The 18,254-nt window shown below is 45.6% G+C and overlaps 1 protein-coding gene across 1 annotated transcript in view; it reads left to right on the top strand.

Moving 5' to 3' along the window:
- Window positions 1-18,254, top strand: part of RGS12 (regulator of G protein signaling 12) — a 214,013-nt gene that overhangs the window by 14,732 nt on the left and 181,027 nt on the right. Inside the window, exon 2 of the mRNA XM_056555025.1 lies at window positions 97-2,019. Coding sequence (XP_056411000.1) covers window positions 169-2,019 — 1,851 coding nt within the window. The 5' untranslated portion in view covers window positions 97-168. The remainder of the gene's footprint in view (window positions 1-96; window positions 2,020-18,254) is intronic.

Here is an 18,254-nt window from a genome sequence, read left to right on the forward strand (position 1 = left end):
GTCTTCCACCAGATGTACTTGCTGTTTTTTTGGACTATAAGTGTATTCAATGGGATACAGGTGTTTAATGTGTCTTTTGCATGTTTTGTTTTCTAGGAGTCTTCATCATATGAATTGACGAACCCCAATATTTTTCAGGAAAATTACTTAACATCATAAGTCAATGAAATGCATAGGCTGGGTGATTCCACCAAAAATCGAAACAAGATGCACCTGCCACAGAGATTAAGAAGTGTCGAAGTGGCGCGGGGAAGAACGGGCTATGGCTTTACCCTTTCTGGACAATCTCCTTCTGTCATAAGTAGCGTCATAAAGGAAAGTCCTGCAGAATTTGTGGGGCTTAAACCTGGAGATCACATTTGCGCTGTCAATGACATTAGCGTCGAGAGTGCATCTCATGAAGATGTAGTCAAGCTGATTGGCAAATGTTCCGGTGTTCTTCATATGGTTATTGCTGAAGGAGCCCGTCATATAGATTCATGCTCAAGTGATGAAGAAATTGCTTTCTATGAGGGCAAGACTTTGTTAAAGCCAAGGCCTGATTCAAAAACATTGGGCATAAACCGAGCTGTAAGAGTTGTTGAAGAGATGCAGTCAGGAGGAATATTTAGTATGATCTTTGAAAACCCAGTAAGTGATGGAAAAACTGATCAACAAACATCAAAACACCGGTCGAGGTCAATGTCTGCTTCTTGCTACGAAATGAAAAGGGACAAGACGAATCACAACCTCGACTTCCTTTCAAAAGATGAAATATCGAAGATGATTAACAGTGACTCTGTATTCTCCAATGGTCTGCAGAATGCTGAAGACTTTGAGTTGGATGCAAGTATCCTAAATGTTGGCATGATAGTTGGGTACCTTGGTTCCATAGAACTCCCTTCTACAAGCTCTAATCTTGAATATGACAGCCTACAGGCCATCCGAGGATGCATGAGACGCCTCCGAGCAGAACAAAAAATCCATTCTTTAGTGCTAATGAAAATAATGCATGACAATATTCAGCTGTGTAATGATAAGGCAAAGGTTATAGCTGTGTACCCAGCAGAGAAGTTAGCATTCAGTGCAGTTTGTCCTGATGACAGAAGGTTCTTTGGACTCGTAACCATGCAAAGTAGTGATGACCAAAGCTTAGCGCAGGATGAAGAAGGGGCTCTGAGGACCTCTTGTCATGTCTTCATGGTAGATCCAGAATTGTTTCACCATAAAATACATCAAGGAATTGCTAGGAGATTTAGTTTTGAATGCACCCCAGATCCGGATACTAATGGCTGCTTGGAATTTCCACCTTCTTCTCTTCCTGTTCTACAGTTCGTCTCTGTTCTTTACAGAGACATGGGTGAGATGATAGAGGGGGTGAGAGCAAGAGCTTTTGTTGACAATGATGCTGATGCCCATCAGAACAACAGCACCAGCAGTAACAGTGATAGTGGCATTGGAAATTTTAATCAGGAAGAAAAAACTAATAGAGTGTTGGTGGTTGATTTGGGAAGTGCACCATCCAAACATATTCCGCATGGTATTTGGGAGAATCCAGGTGGAAGAGGGCAGAATCAGTCCATACTACACTGGAATGGCTACTGCAATGAGGATGATGGACACTTTGGAGCACCACATGGAGCAATAGCTGATAAACCACAAAACTTTAAGAAACACTTAGGTCCTTCTGCTCGTATTGAAGTTCCAGTTATTGCACCACGAGGACCACAGCCGCCTTCAAAAAAATCCAGTGTTTTGGAGGGCCAGAAGAAGTGGCTGCCTGTTCATGTAATTCGGGATTGGCAACAAGGGAATGTTAGTGATCAGGAATCATATGCTGACTCGACGGATGGTTGGTCGAGTGTCAATTGTGGAACCTTACCTCCACCTATGAGTAAGATTCCGGCTGACCGATACCGAGTTGAAGGGAGCTTTGCACCACCTTCTGCTCACAAGAATGACTGGTCCAAGAAAGCATTTGACATACACCACATTTTTGGTGGTGGACATGGTTCCAAGAAGTCCAGAGAAGACAGAAAGGTGAGATTTCTTCAATCTTATGTGTTGATACATATGTGACAATGTTTTTATTGTATGTCATCCTTTATTGTCAACTGCTTTTTACCATTCCAGCTAGTCTTCTTATGGGTGAAATACCTAAACCCCTTGTAGTTCTGTTGAACCAGTGCTTTCAAGCTAAATTCTCACTGATGAATTTAATACAAAGTTAACCCCTTAAGGACCAGGCCATTTTACACCTTAAGGACCGGAGCGTTTTTTGCAATTCTGACCACTGTCACTTTAAACATTAATAACTCTGGAATGCTTTTAGTTATCATTCTGATTCCGAGATTGTTTTTTCGTTACATATTCTACTTTAACTTAGTGATAAAATTTTATGGTAACTTGCATCCTTTCTTGGTGAAAAATCACAAAATTTTATGAAAAAAATGAAAATTTTGCATTTTTCTAACTTTGAAGCTCTCTGCTTGTAAGGAAAATGGATATTCAAAATATATTTTTTTTGGGTTCACATATACAATATGTCTACTTTATGTTTGCATCATAAAATTTATGAGTTTTTACTTTTGGAAGACACCAGAGGGCTTCAAAGTTCAGCAGCAATTTTGAAATTTTTCACAAAATTTTCAAACTCACTATTTTTCAGGGACCAGTTCAGTTTTGAAGTGGATTTGAAGGGTCTTCATATTAGAAATACCCCATAAAAGACCCCATTATAAAAACTACACCCCACAAAGTATTCAAAATGACATTCAGTAAGTGTATTAACCCTTTAGGTGTTTCACAGGAATAGCAGCAAAGTGAAGGAGAAAATTCAAAATCTTCATTTTTTACACTTGCATGTTCTTGTAGACCCAATTTTTGAATTTTTGCAAGGGGTAAAAAGGAGAAAATTTTTACTTGTATTTGAAACCCAATTTCTCTTGAGTAAGCACATACCGTATATACTCGAGTATAAGCCGACCCGAGTATAAGCCGAGACCCCTAATTTCAACCCAAAATCCCAGGAAAAGTTATTGACTCGAGTATAAGCCTAGGGTGGGAAATACCTCATCCCCCCCCTGTCATCATCCAGACCCATCATTAACATCCTCATCATCCCACACATCCCCCCTTCATCATCCCCTTGTCATCATCCCACACATCCCCTTATCATCCCACACATCCCCCCTTCATCATCCCCTTGTCATCATCCCACACATCCCCCCTTCATCATCCCCTTGTCATCATCCCACACATCCCCTTATCCCACACATCCCCCCTTCATCATCCCCTTGTCATCATCCCACACATCCCCTTATCCCACACATCCCCCCTTCATCATCCCCTTGTCATCATCCCACACATCCCCTTATCATCCCACACCCCCCCCCCTTCATCATCCCCACCCCCCTTCATCATCCCCACACCCCCCTTCATCATCCCACACACCCCCCTTCATCATCCTCTTCTCATCATTCGCCCTCAGTGGTCTTCAACCTGCGGACCTCCAGAGGTTTCAAAACTACAACTCCCAGCAAGCCCGGGCAGCCATCGGCTGTCCGGGCTTGCTGGGAGTTGTAGTTTTGAAACCTCCGGAGGTCCGCAGGTTGAAGACCACTGCGGCCTTCAACATGCGGACCTCCAGAGGTTTCAAAACTACAACTCCCAGCAAGCCCGGGCAGCCATCGGCTGTCCGGGCTTGCTGGGAGTTGTAGTTTTGAAACCTCCGGAGGTCCGCAGGTTGAAGACCACTGCGGCCTTCAACCTGCGGACCTCCAGAGGTTTCAAAACTACAACTCCCAGCAAGCCCGGGCAGCCATCGGCTGTCCGGGCTTGCTGGGAGTTGTAGTTTTGAAACCTCCGGAGGTCCGCAGGTTGAAGACCACTGCGGCCTTCAACATCATCCAGCCCCCTCTCACCCCCTTTAGTTCTGAGTACTCACCTCCGCTCGGCGCTGGTCCGGTCCTGCAGGGCTGTCCGGTAAGGAGGTGGTCCGGTGAGGAGGTGGTCCGGGCTGCTATCTTCACCGGGGGCGCCTCTTCTCCGCGCTTCCGGCCCGGAATAGAGCCGTTGCCTAGACAACGACGCATCTGCGTCGTTGTTAAGGCAACGTGACTATTCTGAGGCCGGGCCCGAAGCGCTTAGAAGAGGCCTCCCCGGTGAAGATAGCAGCCCGGACCACCTCCTCACCGGACCACCTCCTTACCGGACAGCCCTGCAGGACCGGACCAGCGCCGAGCGGAGGTGAGTATTCAGAACTAAAGGGGGTGAGAGGGGGCTGGATGATGTTGAAGGCCGCAGTGGTCTTCAACCTGCGGACCTCCGGAGGTTTCAAAACTACAACTCCCAGCAAGCCCGGACAGCCGATGGCTGCCCTGGCTTGCTGGGAGTTGTAGTTTTGAAACCTCTGGAAGTCCGCAGGTTGAAGACCACTGCGGGTGGGGGAGTTCACTCGAGTATAAGCCGAGGGGGGTGTTTTCAGCACGAAAAATCGTGCTGAAAAACTCGGCTTATACTCGAGTATATACGGTACCTCATATGTCTATGTTAATTGTTCAGCGGGCGCAGTAGAGGGCTCAGAAGGGAAGGAGCGACAAATGGTTTTTGGGGGGCATGCCGCATTTAGGAAGCCCCTATGGTGCCAGGACAGCAAAAAAAAAACACATGGCATACCATTTTGGAAACTAGACCCCTCAGGGAACGTAACAAGGGGTAAAGTGAACCTTAATACCCTACAGGTGATTCACAACTTTTGCATATGTAAAAAATATATATATTTTTTTTACCTAAAATGCTTGGTTTCCCAAAATTTTTACAATTTTAAAAAGGGTAATAGCAGAAAATACCCCCCAAAATTTGAAGCCCAATTTCTCCCGATTCAGAAAACACCCCATATGGGGGTGAAAAGTGCTCTGCTGGCGCACTACAGGTCTCAGAAGAGAAGGAGTCACATTTGGCTTTTTGAAAGCGAATTTTGCTCTGGGGGCATGCCGCATTTAGGAAGCCCCTATGGTGCTAGGACAGCAAAAAAAAAAACACATGGCATACCATTTTGGAAACTAGACCCCTCGGGGAACATAACAAGGGGTAATTTGAACCTTAATACCCTACAGGTGTTTCACGACTTTTGCATACGTAAAAAAAATATATATTTTTATACCCCCCAAAATTTGTTAGGCAATTTCTCCCGAGTACGTCGATACCCCATATGTGACCCTAAACGGTTGCCTTGAAATACGACAGGGCTCCAAAGTGAGAGCGCCATGCGCATTTGAGGCCTAAATTAGGGACTTGCATAGGGGTGGACATTGGGGTATTCTACGCCAGTGATTCCCAAACAGGGTGCCTCCAGCTGTTGTAAAACTCCCAGCATACCTAGACAGTCAACGGCTATCTGGCAATACTGGGAGTAGTTGTTTTGCAACAGCTGGAGGCTCCGTTTTGGAAACAGTGGCGTACCAGACGTTTTTCATTTTTATTGGGGAGGGGAGGGGGGTTGTATAGGGGTATGTGTATATGTAGTGTTTTTTTACTTTTTATTTTATTTTGTGTTAGTGTAGTGTTTTTAGGGTACAGTCACACGGGCGGGGGTTCACAGTAGTTTCTCGCTGGCAGTTTGAGCTGCGGCAGAAAATTTTACGCAGCTCAAACTTGCAGCCGGATACTTACTGTAATCCTCCGCCCATGTGAGTGTACCCTGTACGTTCACATTGGGGGGGGGGGGGGCATCCAGCTGTTGCAAAACTACAACTCCCAGCATGTACGGTCTATCAGTGCATGCTGGGAGTTGTAGTTTTGCAACAGCTGGAGGCACACTGGTTGTGAAACACCGAGTTTGGTAACAAACTCAGTGTTTTGCAACCAGTGTGCCTTCAGCTGTTGCAAAAGCTACAACCCCCAGCATGTACGGACAGCGGAAGGGCATGCTGGGTCTTGTAGTTATGCAACAGCTGGAGGCATACTACTTTGGCTGGGGATGCTGGGGATTGTAGTTATGCAACAGCTGGAGACACACTGGTTTGCTACTTAACTCAGTGTGCCTTCAGCTGTTGCAAAACTACAACTCTCAGCAGTCACCGACAGCCAACGGGCATGCTGGGAGTTGTAGTTATGAAACCACCAGATGCACCACTACAACTCCCAGCATGCACTTTAGCTGATTGTGCAAGCTGGGAGTTGTAGTTATACAACAGCTGAAGGTACACTTTTCCATAGAAAGAATGTGCCTCCAGCTGTTGCAAAACTACAAGTCCCAGCATGCCCATAAGGGAATGCTGGGAGTTATGGGGGTCTGCCTCCTGCTGTTGCATAACTACAGCTCCCAGCATGCCCTTTTTGCATGCTGGGAGCTGTTGCTAAGCAACAGCAGAAGGCTGTCACTCACCTCCAACGATCCAAGCCGCGCAGGTCAGTCCCTCGTCGTCGCCGCCGCCGCCGCTGCTGCTCCTGGGGCCCCGATCCCAACATTGATGCCGGGGATCGAGGTCCCCAGCACCCGGGGTGCACGTCCCGCACCCGCTCACGTCCTCCGGAAGAGGGGCTGAGCGGGTTGCGGGAGTGACACCCGCAGCAGGCGCCCTGATTGGTCGGCCGGTAATCCGGCCGACGAATCAGGGCGATCGTGAGGTGGCACCAGTGCCACCTCACCCCTGCTGGCTCTGGCTGTTCGGGGCCGTCGGAGATGGCCCCGAACAGCCAGTAATTCCGTGTCACCGGGTCACTGGAGACCCGATTGACCCGGAATCCGCCGCAGATCGCTGGACTGAATTGTCCAGCGATCTGCGGCCATCGCCGACATGGGGGGTCATCATGACCCCCCTGGGCAATATGCCCCGAAGCCTGCTGAACGATTTCAGCAGGCATCGGGCACCGGCTCCGCTCCAGATGGTTGCGGGGGGCTGGTAAAACACATGACGTTCTCATACGTCATGTGTCCTTAAGGACTCGGAAATGGAGACGTATGAGAACGTCATGTGTCCTTAAGGGGTTAAAGAGGTGAAAAACAAATGTTTTCAAATCAACTGGTGCCAGAAAGTTATACATATTTGTAAATTACTTCTATTTAAAAATCTTAATCCTTCCAGTATTTATCAGCTGCTGTATGCTCCAGAGGAAGTTGTGTAGTTCTTTCCAGTCTGACCACAGTGCTCTTTGCTGTTCGTGTCTGGAACTGTCCAAGGTAGGAGAAAATCTCCATAGCAAAACCTCTCCTGCTCTGGACAGTTCCTGACTTGATGGACTTATTTTTTTCAAATATGTTACTATGACCTGGATGGCAAGTGTTCAGTTTTCCTACAGCACCACTGTTCTTTTTTGAAATCAGTGAGCTCAGGGGTGTGGAAATTTAAAAAAAAAACTACTTGTCCAAGGGACTAAAGCGGAACACAATCTACTTGTCCCTCAAGAAAATCCACTTGTCCTGGTAGATAAAATAATTTCCACCAAAATAGTCTGATCCCCCCCCCACTAGACCACCAGGGATGGATATAAGATTCCTTTAGACACTGCTGACAGCGGTGATCTAATGGGTTAATAGGTGATCGCAGTATGCCAGGATATTAGCGGGGGGAGAGCTGTAGCTCCTCTTACACCCGAGGGAAGCCCAGAAAAGTCTACATGTAACTTTTTGATCACCTTATAAAAAATTTCTAATATGAAGTGACCAAAAATGAACAATTCTGGACAATTATTTACATTTACACCGTTCACCGTACGGTTTAATTAACATCATATTTTAATAGTCTGGACATTTCCACATGCAGCGATACCATTTATGTTTATTTTTGTACATTATTTTTATTTAAAGAAAATTGGAAACTTTTATTAGTAAAGGGGCTTATTCACATGTATACGCACTTTTTAAAATATTTGAATCACTATTTTTCAGTCTCAATAGGGACTTATGTGTTACTGGGGGGGGGGGGGGGTCTGCTTCTCCAGTTTATATGGTGCATTTTGTGTCAGAAAATGCTGGAAGTTGCATTTAGTTAGTAGATAACTACAACTCCCAGCATGCCCTGATACAGCCTATGGTTGTGTGGGTGTTGCAGCATGTTGCACTGTATAGTAGGACAGTTAAGGTTATTGTGTAACATGCTGGGAGTTGTAGTTTTGGTTTGTGTCAGCTGCAGAGCCATAGTCTGTGTCAGGGAATACTGGGAATTGCAGTTAGTAACTACAACACCCAGCATGCCCTGATGCAGCCTATGGCTCTGCAGCTGACACAAACCAAAACTACAACTCCCAGGATGTTGCACTTTATAGTTCTACAGTTTAGGTTATGGTGTAACATGCTGGGAGTTGTAGTTTTGGTTCGGGCGTGTTTGTGTGCATCCGTGGGGCTCTTGGTTGGCGGGTGAGTATGAAGGGGGCGGGAGTCTGGGGGTGCAATTTAGTGCGGGGGCCACTAAAAATAAATAAAATTAGATGGCACAACTGCCCTAATGCCCGTCTGCTCCTATACAAAACATTTATGCATACACATATCATACATGCACCAGCCACTGCCCCCATATACACACACCCCCCCCCCCGCCACTGCCCCCCCCCACATCATACATTACATACACACATACACTCACACCATACATATACACCATACATATGCACACATCATACATACACCTGCCGCTGCCCCCATATCATACATACACCCCCCCGCATCATACATTACATACACAAATACACTCACACCATACATATACACCATACATATGCACACATCATACATACACCTGCCGTTGCCCCCCCACATCATACATCACATACATACACATCACACTTAGACATTATACACACATCATACATTACATACACATCACACATAGACAGACAGACATCATACACACATCATACATTACATACACATCACACATAGACAGACATCATACACACATCATACATTACATACACATCACACATAGACATCATACACACATCACACATAGACAGACATCATACACACATCATACATTACATACACATCACACATAGACAGACAGACATCATACACACATCATACATTACATACACATCACACATAGACAGACATCATACACACATCATACATTACATACACATCACACATAGACAGACATCATACACACATCATACATTACATTACATACACATCACACATAGACAGACATCATACACACATCATACATTACATACACATCACACATAGACAGACATCATACACACATCATACATTACATACACATCACACATAGACAGACATCATACACACATCATACATTACATACACATCACACATAGACAGACATCATACACACATCATACATTATATACACATCACACATAGACAGACATCATACACACATCATACATTACATACACATCACACATAGACAGACATCATACACACATCATACATTACATACACATCACACATAGACAGACATCATACACACATCACACATAGACAGACATCATACACACATCATACATTACATACACATCACACATAGACAGACATCATACACACATCATACATTACATACACATCACACATAGACAGACATCATACACACATCATACATTACATACACATCACACATAGACAGACATCATACACACATCATACATTACATACACATCACACATAGACAGACATCATACACACATCATACATTACATACACATCACACATAGACAGACATCATACACACATCATACATTACATACACATCACACATAGACAGACATCATACACACATCATACATTACATACACATCACACATAGACATTATACACACATACACTCACACCATACATATCCACCAGTGTTTCCCAACCAGGGTGCCTCCAGCTGTTGCAAAACTACAACTCCCAGCATGCCCAGGGCAGCTGGAGGCACCCTGGTTGGGAAACACTGATATACACCATACATATGCACACATCATACATACACCTGCAGCTGCCCCCCCCCCCCCATCATACATTACATACACACATCACACATACACTCACACCATACATATACAACCACCCTTCCTGCCGCCGCCTGTATTCTCTGCCTCCTCACCTGAGCCGCCATGAGTGGACATCAGAGCTGTAGTCCCGGCCGATGTGAGGTGAGATTTCCGTCCTCCCCCTCCCCCCTGCTCTGTGTTTACCCCGTGCAAACAAGCAACCGCCCCGTGGTGGATTAGGTCCTGTCTAGACAGAGCAGGGGAGGGGGAGGGAGAGAGCTGAGTGTGGGGGATGGAGCTGTGCACGGAGCTGTCTACATCCTCTCTCTCCCCCTGCTGTGTCTTCTGAGCTCCGTCCTCCATCCTCCGGGAGGGGAGATAAGGGGGCTCTGCAGTCAGCTGGAGGCCGCCGCCCCCTCCATACACTCAGAGCCGGTGTGAGGTGGAGACTTCCATCGGCTCCTGCGCCTCACACCGACATTAAAGAAAAATAAGGGGGAAGTCTGTCTGTCCCTGCCCGATACAGGGCTAAATCTATAAACAATTCACCTGCCCGAAGCCCAAAACTACTTGTCCCGGGCGTCGGGCTATAGGATTTCCACATCCCTGATGCTGTATGTGGGGTGCTTGGATTTCTTACTTCCTCTACCATGGTGCTCTATATTTTCTGACTAATAAAGGAGCGTTCTGAATGTGAGACTCCCCCCTTCCCTCTATTAAACTCATAACTTCCCAATGTTTTAAAGCAGACATGATCTATATCATCATCTGTCGTTTCTATAGAGAATATTTAATTTCAAACACTATAGAAGCACACCATATTTTCTTTCCCACAATCCCCTGTGTTGAGTGATATTGGGCATTATGAGAAATCTGTCATGCGCTTATAGCTCTTTTAGCGTCTGTGGCGATTAATCCCTGAAAAAACTCATAATTTCATCCTTTGGCAGCAGTTCAGATTGGACGCCATGCTTATATCACATGGTACAGGCCTGTCTCTCTATAAGCTTGGCTGACCTTGTATTTCTTCACTTCTTTTATGGAAAACACATGAAGCTGTAATGTTTTTCATTTCTGTGAATGTTAATATCCACAAGCCGCCCATGTGTATGTAGCCACAGCGGGAATGGCAGGCAGGATCCATAGACTTATTTTAAGTCTATTTGCGCAATTACTTGCTATTAGTTTACGGCCTCCAGAAACAATGACTTTTCAAGGCTCCGGAGACCTCATCAACTGCTCTCATTAACAATAGACTTCATATTAAAAGCAAATTAATGCACATGTGCTGTAAGGGTTAAGTCACACACACAAGATCTGCTGCAAATTTAAAGGAAAACGGTCATCTGTTCACCCACACTAAACCCAATACACAGAGTTATAGTGTGGGAGGACAGAAGACCACTGAGGGGTTAATGGGTTAAATACATACCTGCAGCCTGGAAATCTGTGCCTTTGAAGTTCTTCTTCCATGTCCAGTGAATTGCACGCTGGAGGTGGGTCCGCCAGCTAAATATGAATATTCATTGTCGCGGGTCACCTGAGTGCTCAATCGCTCTATAACTATATTCTGGAGATAAGGCCTCAAGTACTGCGCACAATACATCAAGGGAGGTCTCACCATTGTTCTGTACAGCAGCATGAGCACTTCCCTCTTTCTACTGCTAATACCTCTCCCTATACACCCATGAGCACTTCCCTCTTTCTACTGCTTATACCTCTCCCTATACATCCAAGCATTCTGCTAGCATTTCCTGCTGCTCTATAACATTGTCTTCCTACCTTTAAGTCTTTTGAAATAATGACCCATAAATCCCTTTCGTCAGATACTGAGGTCAGGACTGTGTCACATAGTCTATACATTGCCTGAGGGTTTTTACGTCCCAGGTGCATTATCTTGCACTTAATCTCATTAAACTGTAGTTTCCAGAGTTCTGACCATTCCTCTAGTTTACCCAAATCCTTTTCCATTTGGCATATCCTTCCGGGATCATCAGCAAAAAGACCAACACCTTACCATCGAGACCGTCTGCAACATCACTGATAAAGATATTAAACAATGGGTCCCAGTACAGATCCCTGAGGTCCCCACTGGTAACAAGACCTTGGTCAGACTACTCCATTAACTACAACCCTATGTTGTTGTAAGATTCACTGCCGACGACTGGAACCCAGGAGGTAATAGAACCGTAATACCACTGTGGTCTGGAACAGGAGATATAGTGGATCCGCTGGTCCTGTGTGGCAGATGACTGTGGCCGTGCCAGGGAGCAGAGTCTAAGGTGCCGCTGGTTTTCACCAGAGCCCGCCACAAAGCGGGATGGACTTGCTGCGGCCGGCGGCACCCAGGTCGCTACCCCTGGCACGACTCAACCACACAGGCAGCTGAGGTGAAGCGTGGCACACAAGGGAATAGACAGGACATAGCAAGAGGTCTGGGCAGGCGGCAGAGGAGCGTAGTCAGTAGGGTAGCAGGCGGCTAGGAACATGGTCAGGTCAGGGAATACAAGGTCTGGTACATGGCAAGGAACACTAAAGACTGCTTTCTTTAAGGTGCTAAGGCAAACAAAGATCTGGCAAGGGCAATAGGGAGGAGGTGGAACTTATAACAGTGGTACAGGGGTCAAACTAATTACGGGCACACTGGTCCTTTAAATTTCAAAGCTCCGGCACGCACGTGCCCCAGGAGGCGGGGGCACGCGCGCCGGAGCTGAGGAACAGAGAGCGGAGGCAGAGGTGAGATACGGGCTGGGACTCTCATGCGGGTGCGTCTCGAGATGCGAATCCCAGCCCTGCTGGCGGCAGACATTAACGGCTGGAGCGCAGTGTCTAACAGTTGTCTTCCCTTCAGCCACTGCCTAATCCATTCAACAATATCTTAGTCCAAACTCAATGACTGCAGTTTATTGATAAGTCTTCTATGTGGGACAGTGTCAAAAGCCTTACTAAAATCTAGATAAGCGATGTCTAGTGCACTTTTATTTTTTTTATTTATTTTTTTTAAGTTGCCCAATCAAAAAAATCAGTAAGATTTGTTTGACATGATCTCCCTGAAGTAAAACCATGTTGTTTTTCATCTTGCAATCCATGGGATGTTTCACAATCCTATCCTTTAGTAGGGTTTCCATTAATTTCCCCACTATTGATGTCAGGCTTACTGGCCTATAGTTGCCTGATTCCTCTCTACTACCTTTCTTATGTATGGGGACAACATTTGCTAACTTCTAATCTTCTGGAACAATTCCTGTTACCAGTGATTGGTTAAATAAGTCTGTTAACAGTTTATATTTATATTCTTCTGGAGAAAAGGCCTCAAGTACTGCGCACAATACTTCAAGTGAGGTCTCACCAGTGTTCTGTACACTCCCAATAGGGGACAAAACACACCCAACAGGGGAGATCCAGGCATATGTGCCAGCCCTACCTTGTACACAGGGATGCAGTCAGGGAGCAATCAATACCGCAGCAAGGAGGGGCACAGGCACCCAGGGGACCCTGGCCCCCACTGCCCCCCCCCCCCTGCAGCAGAAGACTGCTGCTTAAACAGCGGTCTTCTGCTTCTGTATGTCCAATGGCCACATCATTCGCCCCCCTCTGATCCCCCCCCATGTGCCACTTTATTTCCTCTGTGCAAATTCATCACCCCCTCTTTACCACCCCCTGTGCCATTTTATCCCCCCCTGTCATTTCTTTCTACCCTTTATCCCCCCTGTGCCATTTCATTCCCCCTTTATCCCTCTATGCCAAATCATCCCCCCTTACCCATTGTGCCTCTTTTCCCCTTCCCTCCTCCACCCATTACCAGCAGACTCAGGTGCAGGGGCTCTCACCACCGGTCCTCTGCACTGCAGTCTGTGAGAGCAGCAGTAGCTGTCAGCAGTGATGAGTGATGCTCCTGATGTCCTCTGTGCTGCACTTACTGAGAGCAGTCTCTCAGTGAGTGCAGCGCATAGGACATTAGGAGAATGTCAAACCTGCTGAGAGCCTCTACACCTGAGCCTGCTAGCCAGATAACAACAACATGGGAGGAGAGAAGGGGAAAAGGGATGTGGCACTAGGGGTAGGGGGGTGATAGGGCACAGGGGGAAATAAAGTGGCACAAGGGATAACGGAGGAATGAAATGGCACAGGGGGGATAAAGGAGGGAAAGAAAGGACACAGGGGGTGGCAAAGGGGGTAAAGAGGGGATGATGAATTTATACAGAGGTTAATAAAGGGGAATAAATTGGCATGGGAGGATCAAGTGGAAATTATGTGGTAAGGGGGGTGATTTGGTACAGAGGGATAAAGGGGAATAAAATAGCACAGAGGGGTATCAAGGAGAAATTATGTGGCGCAGGGGGTTCAAATTGGGGAGGAATGAAGTGGCATTGGAGGGACCAAGAGGGGGAATAAACTGGCATGGGGGGATGAAATAGTACACGGGTTAAGTGCACTGGGAGAGTCTACTGTAATATCACTTTTTATGGTGTTTTATAGGTAATTGCACCCTTCAGTGAGTACAGTATTCCAATAGGAGACATCTCTCAATAGCGGACACTCCCCCCCCCCCCCCCCAAAAAAAAAAACACAGTCATGATCCGTATTAGAATAGTGCATTGTGTTCCCTCATACATTGTATAAACTATTCATCAATAGGTCTTCTTCTGTGATCATTCATCTTTCCATGTGACCCCAGGGTTCCTATATCCTCATCTGTTGTTTCTACAGAGAATATATAATTTCAGAGTGATCCAGAACACAGCAGAGGCATGCCTTGTTTTCTTTCCCACAATCCCTTCTGTTGCGTGATGTTGGGCATTATGGGAAATCTGTCATGCGCTTATAGCTCTTTTAGACATATTTTGTGGTGAGTAATCCCTGAAAAACCTCACAGTTTCATCCTTTGGCAGCAGTACGGATAGGACGCCATGCTTATATCACATGGTACAGGCCTGTCTCTCTATAAGCTTGGCTGACCTTGTATTTCTTCACTTCTTTTATGGAAAACACATGAAGCTGTAATGTTTGTCAGTTCTGTGGATGTTCTTATCCAAAGCTGCTTTTTCATTACAGATGTAGTCCTTATGTTTTCCACACCAGCGTAGCAGTAGCGGCAGGCAGGATCGACAGACTTATTTCAAGTCTATTTGCGCAATTACCGTGTTTCTCCGAAAATAAGAACAGGTCTTATATTTATTTTAGTCACCAAAAACACACTAGGGCTTATTTATTTACATGTGATGGGCGCAGCTCTGCCCCCCAACAACCCCCCCCCCCACTGGTTTATCAGCCCAGCGCTGCACCCACATCGGGGGGATAATCGTACCCTATGTCACCCCCGAGCGCTGCTTCACTTCCCCCCCCCCCCCCTGCCAAATAATTATCAGCCGCTGCGCTGTACTTGTAAAGTATCTTGAGCATGAATGGCCCACATATGCACCTGAATGTTTTTTATGTAGTACACACCTCTATACTTCTAAACACTGGCCAATACCTTTGCGCCAAAAGAGCAGTTAAGTATTCCTGTGCCCGGGCTGCAAATATAAAAAAAAAAAAACTAAACTTTAACTTACCTTCGTCCTCCATTCCTGCGTTGCTAAGGAACCGGCCTCATGGTCCCTCCGCTGTTCTTGCTGCGGTCCTGGGGATGGGAACGTCACAGAGCCTTCAGCCTATCACCGGCCGCAGCGATGTCCCGCCTCTGCCTATGATAGGCTGAGCCAACCGTCACTTAAGAAGCCGGCCGACTCCTTACATGACAATGCACTCAGCCTGGCATCGGACATTGCTGCGGCCGGTGATTGGCTGAAGGCTCTGAGACGTCCCAACACCAGGAAGCAGCAAGAGCAGCGGAGAACAGTGAGGCTGGTTCCTTAGCAACGGGGGAACGGAGGACTAAGATAAGTTAAAGTTTTTTTTATATTTGCGGCCCGGGCATTGCCTATATCAGTGGTCTTCAACCTGCGGACCTCCAGATGTTGCAAAACTACAACTCCCAGCATGCCCGGACAGCCAACGGCTGTCCGGGCATGCTGGGAGTTGTAGTTTTGCAACATCTGGAGGTCCACTGGTTGAAGACCACTGGCCTAGGTCTTATTTTCAGGGTAGGGCTTATATTGCAGCCCACCCCAATAATCCAGCTAGGGCTTATTTTCCCGAATAGGGTGTATTTTTGGGGAAACACGGTACCTGTAATTTGTTTACAGCCTCCAGAAACAAAGGCTTTTCAAGGCTTTGTAGACATCATCAGTCGCTCTCATTAACATTACACTTCATATTAAAAGCGAATTAATGCAGATGTGTTCTGTAATGTTGGATATCCCCTCCAGATCAAGCATTATCTGTAGTTTAGTGCTTGGAGCTGGCTGAAGGCCAAACGCGGACTTTACTACTGTTAAGTGTCTTTGGCTTCTGAAGTCGAGCAGATTTTTAGGGAATTACTCATATGAGACAAGATGCCGGTTGTATGTAGAGAGAAGTTAGTTTAGATGTCCTATGCTATGTTTTCACGTTTTCTGTCAGGGATAGGGCCCTTGCACACAAGCAGAATTCTGCTTGCAACAAAATCAAATAAACCTCAATGGGATTCTGCTGCACTGTGCCCTGTATGAAGTTTGGTAGTGGAACATCCATGCTGGATCCAGATTCTGCCAAAAGAATGAACATGTTCATTCTTTCAGCGGAACTCTGCCCAGAACTGCATTACAGCTTATGGGACAAAGTTTAAAGGGGTATTCCAGGCAAAAACTTTATATATATATATATATATATATATATATATATATATATATATCTCAACTGGCTCCGGAAAGTTAAACAGATTTGTAAATTACTTCTATAAAAAAATCTTAATCCTTCCAATAGTTATTAGCTTCTGAAGTTTTCTGTCTAACTGCTCAATGATGATGTCACGTCCCGGGAGCTGTGCATGATGGGAGAATATCCCCATAGGAACTGCACAGCTCCCGGGACGTGAGTCATCAGAGAGCAGTTAGACAGAAAACAGCAACTCAACTTCACAAGCTAATAACTATTGGAAGGATTACGATTTTTTTAATAGAAGTAATTTACAAATCTGTTTAACTTTCTGCAGCCAGTTGATATATATAAAAAAAAAGTTTTGGCCTGGAATACCCCTTTAATTCCTGCGTGGACATTAAATGCTGATTCCGATGGAGGCTGCCGCAAGTGGAGATTCCACCTGAAAAATGTGCAAGGGCCCATACTATCACTTTACACAGCCAGAATAAAAAAAAAATGCAGTGCCATCGAAATGTAGCAGGATACCGTGACAGGAGTTCCCAAACTGTGCACTGCGGCTCCTAGGGGTGCAATCGATGGCTTCCAAGGGTGCCGCAGCCTTTAGGGGAAGGCAGAACGAAAAGGTGCTGAGCTAGAGCTTATGAACTGCATACAAGCAGTAATAGTGCTTATTTACAGTTTATACGTGCCCACTTATTGGAATTCTGGAGATACTGAGCAGCGTCTCTCCTCTCCCAGCAGGGAGTGCGGTACAGTGGGCTAGAAAGCCACAGAGTAGAGAAGCTGCGCGGCGCTATGGGAGGCCTAATGATTCTGCGGGGGGGGGGAGTCTAATAATAATAATAATAATACAGGGGTGCCTTATGATAATATAGGGGACCTTATTTACTACAGGTAATCCTAATAGTACTACAGAGACAAAAAATTAATGGAAAAAGAAAAGTGGACCTTTTTAATACATAACTTTTAATAATTAAATGTTAATAAACTGATACAAATACTATTTTAATATATACATTACGGCCGCCACCAGACTATTATACTACAGTACACACATTTCTTGTCTTAATGGAATCTGGTCTGTACTCCATTATTCATCAGATATTCCAGACACAGAATTATATGGGTTAATTCAGACACAGACCTGTCATCCTGCCATCAGATAATAGGCAAAGTCTTCCACAACATATAGGAGTTGAACACTTTTCATGAAATCACCAGTTAGTTCTTATTAGTATGCTGTGTTAGTAGACAGTGTAGCCATTTGTTTCCTCTGCACATCCAATAGTTAGTTGTTTAGATATTTAGTTTCCTCTATACATGCAAATGTTAGTTCCATTCATAGACAGCAAACAAGGTTAGTATCCACAGAACGTTAGTGTGGCACTATTCACATTCAGTATGTCGTAACACAACAATCATGCGCTTACTAGACAACTCCGTGGATAGATGATAACTCCGGACTTATATAGCAACACGATTCCACTTCCAGATTATTGCACACTGCCCCCTCAGCAGCACAGTATTGCACATATAACTATATTCCTCTCTGTAGGATATAGCAACATAGTCCCGATACCAATTATAATCTG

The sequence above is a fragment of the Hyla sarda genome, chromosome 1 (assembly GCF_029499605.1).
Source record: "Hyla sarda isolate aHylSar1 chromosome 1, aHylSar1.hap1, whole genome shotgun sequence".
Classification (NCBI taxonomy): Eukaryota; Metazoa; Chordata; class Amphibia; order Anura; family Hylidae; genus Hyla; species Hyla sarda.